This window comes from Cyprinodon variegatus, unplaced genomic scaffold (genome assembly GCF_000732505.1).
Source record: "Cyprinodon variegatus isolate N-32 unplaced genomic scaffold, C_variegatus-1.0 Scaffold599, whole genome shotgun sequence".
NCBI lineage: Eukaryota > Metazoa > Chordata > Actinopteri > Cyprinodontiformes > Cyprinodontidae > Cyprinodon > Cyprinodon variegatus.
Window position 1 is genome coordinate 286149 of NW_015151052.1, and position 9405 is coordinate 295553.

The window sequence follows — 9405 nt, forward strand, 5'->3', positions numbered from 1 at the left end:
GACATGGAGTTATTTTTGTATTTTTATTAAATTCAAGAAAAAAAAGCGATCTGAAAGGGGAAAATTTTGAAAGTTAAATATATTGGAGAGAACACATTTTCATACTGATAGCAAAAACTGCTGTTATGTGAGAATGAAGAAAACGTTTTGAAAGAAAATACTTAGTCATAGAAAAAAATATAGGTTGACATTTGGAAACTGATTTCAAGGTAAAAAAAAAAAAAAAGCTATCTGAAAATATTTTTAATCTCAAATATTGTTGGGCTTTTTTGTTTGTTTTTGTTGTCTTTTTCGCAATCAGAGTGAAAACAGTTTCTCTCAAAAAATACATTTCTCTTTCAAAACGTTTTTTTTTTTCTGTCTCTCTCAAAATAGGTTCTCGATTCAAGATTTTTCTCTCCATGTGGTAAATGTGTAATGGACATGTGTTCCTACTGGCAACAGAAATATCTTTTTAAGATAAAATGTTTTCACTCTGATTGCAAAAAAAAAGAAAAAAGGCACACCTTGGACAGGTCACCAGAAGGTCACAGGGCATCACAGAGACACACAACCATGCACATGTATAAGGACAATTTAGAGAAGCCACTTAACCTAACAGTCATGTTTTTGGACTGTGGGGAGAAGCAGGACCCGGAGAGGACCTACACTTGCACAGGGAGAACATGCAAACTCCACGCAGGAAAAAAAACTGGAATCAAACCTGCAACCAGCCTGCTAAAGCGCAACCCACTGCTACACCATTCAGCCTACAACACACTATTAACAATTACCTAAATCTGCACAAACAAAACCCTAATTAAATCAGCACTTAAGTTATTTTTTGTTTTTTTGTTTTTGTTTTTTAAGTAGTTTCTATTTTGTGTGTTGTAACATGGACAGGTTAGAAGTAGATGGAGAGTTTTCTAATAATAATAATAATACATTTTATTTATAATGCACCTTACATTTCATATAAAATGTCAAAGTGCTAGAAAGCTGAGTGTTGTGTAGTCTTTTCTGACCATGCAGTTTCCTTCCGGTGAAGGTAAAAAGAGGAGGGGTGCTGCACAGACTTGAGGGATGTACAGACCAGAACAGATCAGAGATCCACTTGGTCGCAGAATGAGACAGACTGAAGCTCCCTCAGACAAAAACGCAGCAAATCATTTTCCCGTAAGTTTTTTTTTTTACTTATTCTTTTTAATTCAATATATATGCATTTCTCTAGATGATTTCGGGAAAATCCTCAGCTTTCCATCATTTTGTTTTCTTGCAGGACAGCCCATCCTCTGAAAGAATTTTCCATTGGAACAACAGACGACAGAAAAACAACTATTCATGGTGCAAACTGATCATCTAGAAACTACTTCGCTTCACAGCAGCCACATTCCCGTGTGTGTGATGTAAACGTTGACTGCGCAAAATTTGGCGCCAGTGCGCACGATGGATGAACTTTTATCCGCACAAGATGCTTGGCTTCAGAACTTTTCTTATTGTAACTACAGCCATTTAAACAAGACTCATCCAGGGAACAACGTGGTAAACCCTTTAAAGCGAAACGAAGAAGTGGCCAAAGTGGAAGTTACTGTCCTGGTGCTGGTGCTTTTGCTGGCTCTGACGGGTAACCTGTGCGTCCTGTGGGCTATCCACACCACCAAGCACAGCAAATCTCGGATGTATTACTTCATGAAGCACCTGAGCATCGCAGATCTTGTTGTGGCCGTTTTTCAGGTCCTGCCGCAACTCATTTGGGACATAACATTTCGCTTTTACGGACCAGATATTATCTGCAGGCTCGTCAAATATCTCCAAGTTGTGGGCATGTTTGCGTCCACCTACATGCTGGTCCTGATGTCCATCGATAGATGTTTAGCAGTCTGCCAGCCGCTTCGCTCTGTGCACAAGGGGAAAGATCGCTTCTGTGTTATCGGATCCTGGATCCTCAGTCTGGTGTTCAGCACCCCACAAGCTTACATCTTTTCTCTCAGGGAGGTCGGGAATGGCGTCTACGACTGCTGGGGGGATTTCGTGCAACCCTGGGGTGCAAAAGCCTACATCACATGGATGAGTCTGAGCATCTACATAATTCCAGTAGCGATATTAGGCATCTGCTACGGTCTGATATGCTTTAAAATATGGCAGAATATTAATATGAAAACCAAGAGGGAGCACTTTTTGGCTCTGACGCCGAGGCCGTCCAAGAGCGCACATCCACTCTCACGCGTCAGCAGCGTCAGGCTCATTTCCAAAGCCAAGATCCGCACGGTGAAAATGACATTTGTGGTGGTTATTGCTTACATCGTATGCTGGACTCCTTTTTTCTTTGTTCAGATGTGGTCTGCATGGGATCCAGCTGCACCAAGAGAAGGTAAGATTTCATTCTTCTGTTTCTCCAAAACAGGTGGAGAATAAATGCACCAATTGTTTGGTATGTTAATGACAAAATCTGCAGGCTGACAGTTTTATTTCCCTGCCTCTGTGTGAAATAGTGCTTTTTGACACATGGGGAGGAATACTGTCTTCATGTTTGATTTATTACACAAAAAATGTTGTGTCCATAAACTAGGGCAAAGATAATTGGCAAAAATATGTTTTAGAATGTACAGAAACTCTCCTTTTTTCTTGAGAACATCACAAAGATGTAAAATCCATCCTTCCCTTGAGGAAGTGAGAATGTCACTTTCAGCTCATATCAGTCCTTGAAGCCACTGGGAACCAGTACATCAAACAGTTTGGCTTTAAGTAGTTGCTTATATAATATTCTTATTTTTTTTTTTTAAACATTCTCTCCTCTTTTTGTAAGTTTGCCACAGAGGATGTGAGCAGCAATGCAAAAGTTCTCCATGACTTCTTTAATTTGAACTATTTTAAACAGTTGCAATTTTGGTATCGGAAAGCTTCCCTTCAAAGCTTTGTTTAAGACAACTCTATTTCTCTTTTGTCTTTAAACTGGTTTGTTTTGCTTATGACACTAGAGTGTTTCAACCTAAAAATCCTTGCCAAAAATGCAATATTCAAACTGATGTTTCTGATTAATGTAACACAACTTTTCTCTTTTCCATTGTTGTCTGCAATAAGGCAAATGGAAAAGGTCTATTAAAATTATTCTCTATAATCCAGCCCAGGTATTAGCTATTTGTTAATAGATTCTGGGATGTTCCTAATTCCACAAGGCATCAAACTGCTCCTTTTTAAAAAAAATCAGGTTTTCTCTTTCAAAAGCCAAGGAACAATCCATTAAAATTTGGTGATGATCCAGATCATAATATGGATACCAGTTTTTAGAGATTCTCCTACATTGGGAGATCTGGCAGAGCGGAGGTCTGCGCTCTCTAAGAGCTAAGAGCTCATGCTAAATAAAAATTACTTATTTATCTGATGGATGATTTATGTAATCTAACTAAATGATTCTGTTGGGCTGTTTGTTATATGTCTGTAACGTGCCTGTTTATGTGTAGGGCTAGTGTGAAGATAACAGGCCAGTATTTATTAATTTTTCATAATTCAAAAGAAACTTGGCCCCTTCTTAAAATTATTAATTCCTCTGCCTGATAAAGTTTTCAATTAGTATTTAAGTTTGTATTTTTTCTTCTAAATCCTAGTATTACAGGGCTGCGCAGTGGATAGCACTACCGCCTTGAAGCAGATAAGGTTTGAGGTACGATTCCTGGCATTGGGTCTCTTTGCATGGAGTTTGCATGTTCTCCCTGAGCATGCATGGGTTCTCTCCGGGTACTCTGGCTTCCTCCCACAGTCCAAAAACATGATTGTTCGGTTCATTGGTTTCTCTAAATTCTCCTTAGGCGTGAGTGTGTGTGTGAGTGGTTGTTTGTCTCTGTGTTGCCATGTGATGGACTGGCGACCTGTCTAGGTTGTACTCTGCCTGGATGGATTGGATGGAGATAGCTGGAGATGGGCACCAGCACCTCTTGCGACCCCACTTGGGATCAAGTGTGTCAGAAAATGGATGGATGGAATCCTAGTATTACTATTTTTGAAAGGCCAAGCCAGAGTCTAAAGTGGAATCTGATCAAGAGGAGGTGGAGGGAGCTAAAGATTAGTATTAAGGCAAGGAGGCTTTCCAAACTCATAGACTGGGAACTCATAACCAAAAAAGTGGAATATACCAAAAGCTGCATTGAGTAGCACTGCTGCCTTGCAGAAAGAAGGTTGCAGGTTCGATTCCCGGCTCGAAGATTTTTTGCATGGAGTTTGCATGTTCTCCCTGAACATGCGGCGGTTCTCTCTGGGTACTCCAGCTTCCTCCCACAGTCCAAAAAAATGACTGTTTGGTTCATTGGTTTCTCTAAATTCTCGTTAGGTGTGAGTGTGTGTGAACGGTTGTGCGTCTCTGTGTTGCCCTGCAATAGACTGGCAACCTTTCCAGGGTGTACCACGCCTCTCGACTGCTGGAGATAGGCACCATCACCCTTCATGACCCCATTTAGGATAAACGTGACAGAAAATGGATGGATGGATATATTTGTACCATGTCTCATTTACAATTAGACATAAACTTGTTCGTTTAATAAAAAATATATACATTTAAAACTACCAGTCCTATGAATAATTTTGGTTATTTGCAGTACCTGTCCAAATAAAGTTGCATACCAATGGCAGCTTGATAGCACTTTCCATTGTCAGTGTAACTTTAATGTGAAACATTGTGGTGTTTTACTAATAAAGGATCAGAGTGGTATTTAAAATGCACTTCAAATAGCCAGACTTTACATTCAATTTAAACTCAAGTTAGGCACAACATGTCAAGCTGTGTTTACTGGGTTTCACCAAATGCCTCACTTGCTTAATGCCAATAATTAGACAGGTGCAACTAATCAGCTTTACAGCTCACATAAGTAGACAATTTAGTTGATCATTGAGTACATTGAGAAACCTTGGTGAAAAGTGAATGTGCCCAGTATTTCATTGGTAAAAAGCTGTGAGTTCAGAATTTTTATAATATTCATTTTCAGTGATATATTCAAATTTAAATGCAGCTGTAGATATGAATGGTTGGATGGATTTTATCCAAAGTCCTCTTCATCAATTACTCAACTTATGTTATATACACACATGAGGCCGCCGCCATTGGCATCTTCCAGGGCTTCTATGCGATATACTGAGCTTCAATTTATGGGGTAGGAAAAAAAAGATTGCAACCACTGGCTGATTGGGTCTGGAACAGACCTCCAGCCATTCAGCCAATTATATTCTTCACAACTATAATTATTTTCAAATTTAACACATTTCAAATAACATATTTGCTTCCAGAAAGTGTCAAATTTTTTAATTAGACACATTAAATACTTAAAACCTTGACACATTTTTAAATTAGAATTAATTTGAGAGGGACAATAATAAACTGACAAAATTATCAATTTATTGATGCTTATATAGTATATATATATTGATGATGTGATAAGGAGCTCAAATGATGACTTAATGTCTTCAACGTGGCTGACTGCATGCTAAGTCGTGTGCTAAGTCTGTCTGGCTGATGAAGTGGAAAATGACCAAATACTTTATACTAATACAGACAAACATTCATATCCATGGAGCTCAAAAGTTTTCATATTGTTTCCCCTCCTTTATGTCATGAAACGAGGAAAGATTAACCTAGTATTCAAGGAGAGACAGTCAGTAGGCAAGTTCAAAACGATTCTTAAATGAAGAAGAAAACTAAAAGGGGAGCTGCTAGGAACTGTGGCATGCGGCAACTGCAGGTGCAATCACAGCTGCAATCACAGACACTCTGTTAGTGGGAGAAACACAGGTAAGTGACCACGATCATCTGACAGAAGATTATCTGAGTTAGTCACTTACCTGTTTTAACAGTCAAGTCCAAGAATGTCCCCAGTGCAGCAGAGACAGGATGTGGAACCAGAACTTGATGCAGGACCTTTAAACTGGTCTCCTCCTTGGAGCCAGGCTTACTGGAATAAAAACCGCGTAAAGAGCCAAAAACCCTGAGGACTCAGCAGGGGAGGAACAGTTGACGATTAGGAGACAAGACAGACACAAAAACCTCTTTCCACTGGCCACCAGGATCCAAAACATGAACCATGAAATAAACAAAACAGAAAGACTAGCAGAAAAACAAATAATCATCTGGCCCTGAATGCTCAAGCTGAACAACATATAAACCAAAGGAAACAGATGAGAGGAATAAATGACAATTGAGGAAGGGAGGGAAAGTGACAGGTGAAAGAAATTACCAATTAAGGGAGAGCAAACAGGCCAGATCATGACACTTTATGCCAGATCAGAGGTGTCAACTCTAGACCCACAGGTGTGGAGATAATAGGTCTCACATGGTTTACACAGACAATCTAGCCAAAACAGCTTGGAGTGAAATTAACCCTAAAGGGAATACTTGCGCATGCACGATGTGTTCTGCAAGTAAAAAATATCTTCAAGATAATTTTATGCTTAATTATTTGTTGGAAATAGTCATTAACATGAATCCAAAAAGATTCAGTAATTATTGTTTGAGCGATTAACATTAAATTTGGTCAAACTGACCCTAAGGATAATGGGAGAATTAAAACAAAGACAATTTAACACCCATAGATAACAAAGAGACATACAAACCAGTAGAGGGACAACATATTGCATTAACTCTTGTGAAGTACCATGCTTTATGTGAAAAAAGGCTATTAGGACCAGTCTAAAGAAAATATTTAAAGAAAGTCTCCACAGTGAGTTTATTGATATAAGGGGTTAAACACATTCGTGGCAGCTAATAACTGAGAGGTGGTGTTTTTTTTCGTTTGTTTTTTATCAAGGGGCCTTCCTTTAATAAACTTATAATACAGTGGATTTTTTTTATCGGGAATGTGTCCTATTTATCTTTGACTGCATTTTGAAAAGCAGTGAAAGCAGTGGTTAGCGTCCTTCTCTACAGCACTTTGGCCTCTGTGTTTATTTTTAAGTGCTTTATAGATATTTTGTTAGATTGGTCTGTGACCATGAAGGAAGAGCTATTTGAACATTAAAGGAACTTTTATTGTAACAAGAAGTGCTGAATTACCACTTGTTTTTCAAAAAGAGTAACCTAAATATATGCTTACATTAATCTGTCAGTGAAGGTATTTTTGCCATTATCAAGATTTAGTGACTCTTGTTCTTTTAAAATATTTTTTCTACCGGATAAGCATCAAATATAATTATAATTTCTTTATTTAAATTTCTGTCCTGACACTTCGATGCTTCATCTACTTGACATGAATAGCTTTTTCTCTGCTGCATCCTATAATTGCACATTAAATGTTTTTTTTGTGTGTGTGTATGTGTGAAAGACAAAACCAAGTATTTTTTTTAGTTTCCCTGAGAAAAACCAAAATCATTACAATGTTCAACTTAGTTTGTTGTAAGGGAAAAAATTAGATTTTGTTTTAATTCTTTTTAAATAAACATATACCGGTACTCCGTTTTACTTCACCAAGTTGTTGTTAAATGGATCAGGATAATAAAAAAAGTTGATAAAGTTTTTGTTAATTTACTATAATTAAGAACATTAAAAAAGAAATAAGATTGTATTTTCCAGAAAGCTGATATTAAAACAACTGTGTTTCATATTTTTGTGACATTCTCACCAAACAAGTCCTTCAGCTCTTTAAAAAAATAATTTTTTTTTTATGCTGCACAGAGCAAAAAAACCCAGTCCTGTAGGGAGTCAGGCAAAAAAAAACGGCTCAGCACTTAAGGAGTGAAGAAGACAATAAGTACTAAATCTTCCCCCCCTCATTATCGATTTAGAAAAGGAAAAAAATACTTGGAAGTCCTCCACTTTCCACTGTTCAGGCTACCTTTTTCCTCAATGTGCTTTGCAGCTATAAATTTAATCGGCTGAGTGGATGGCAAAATAAGGTGCGTTTTGTTCCTTTACAAGGCTTCCTCCTTTAAAAACCCATTTTACATCTCTTTGTCAGCTCAATTATCTTCTATTCGGCCTCAACATTCACGGTAACCTCTTATGTTTTTATTACCACTAAATGTTTATAAGGGTTTCTGACACAGGAGCTCCAGGATTTGTAAATTAAAAGTGATTTCGGTCCCCCCCCCCAAAAAAAAACTATAATGAAATGAAATGAGTAGATAAAAATGGCCTGGTTTCATTGTAAGCCTCCTCCCAATACATGTTTGCCCCATGAAATCTTATCTTAAAAGTTATTATTAAATCAAATACACTGAAATATAACATATTTACTTATATAAAAAAAAAACATTGCATCACAAGCAAAAGAATTAGAAAAAGTGGAAAAAGTGTTGGAGAATGAAATTTAAAACCAATAATTAATTTCAGCCTTTCAGTTCTTTTTAAAAGCATTCACAGCTTTTGGGACTTTTGTCAGCTTACAACGACAAACCTCAGTGTATTATATTGTGTTTTTTTCTTTTTTTTGAAGAAACATAAAATTGGACTGAGATTTGAAATCAGCTCTTTATTTCAGAATCAGAATCAAGTTTATTGCCAAGTAGGCTGACATTTACAAGGAATTTGACTTGGTGTTGATGATGCAGACAAATTATATACATCTACAGAATACAGAATTTATAGCTATATACAATATAAAAACATAAAATATAGTTTATAGCTATATGCTATATACACAGTAGGCTGTGCGTTAATGTAATGCAGGACGCCTGCAGATGCTACATCGGAGTAGCTTTTAGATTCTGAATGGGGGAGCGAGAGAGGCAGTGTCAGTGTCATGGGGGTCTCTGGGCCTTGTTGATCAGGCTGATAGCGGATGGGAAGAAACTGTTCTTGTGGCATAAGGTTTTGGTCCTGATGGATTGTAGCCTCCTGCTAGAGGGAAGTGACTGCAATAGTTTGTGGCTGGGGTGTGAGGGATCATTTATAAAGTAGATTGAACCTCTGGCTATATGGTTAGTGTTTGCGATGCTGGAAGGTGAAACTGCATCCCTGTCCCAAGCCATTCATGCTTTTAGCAGATTTTTCTTCATGACCAGCCCTCTGCTTACCTGCATCCATCTTCCCATCAACTCTGAGGGAGCTCCCTGTTGTTTGACTGTTTAGTTTGTTTTAAACTAATCAGAGCTGCCTTTCTCTGCCTCATTTAGGATGGTATGTAAGCTCATCTTGTAATGTGGAGCAGACCAAGCAAGTACATTTCCTCCCCCTCCACCCTCTTTTTGAGAAAGTTTCATGGGACTCTTAGGATAGAATAATGTTGCACACTTGGCTGCTTCATTTGCTGCTCACATTCTTTTGATAAGAGATTAAATGAAAAACTGGTGAAACTATTTGAGAAAAACTTAACTGATGAAGAGATTATATAAGTGCAGCATTAAAGTTCCAGTGGGCTCGAGAGTCTCTTTGTGCATGTGGAATAGTGGCCTTAAATCATCTGCATCAAGGTTATCAATGAGTTTAAGTTTAATACATTTAAATAGTTT

The 9405-nt window shown here is 37.8% G+C and overlaps 1 protein-coding gene across 1 annotated transcript in view; it reads left to right on the forward strand.

Moving 5' to 3' along the window:
* The first annotated feature begins 1075 nt into the window (after positions 1-1075).
* LOC107096115 (isotocin receptor-like) overlaps positions 1076-9405 on the forward strand; it is a 10107-nt gene continuing 1777 nt past the window's right edge. Inside the window, exons 1-2 of the mRNA XM_015392622.1 lie at positions 1076-1155; positions 1259-2350. Of these exons, the coding sequence (XP_015248108.1) occupies positions 1426-2350 (925 nt within the window). The 5' untranslated portion in view covers positions 1076-1155; positions 1259-1425. The remainder of the gene's footprint in view (positions 1156-1258; positions 2351-9405) is intronic.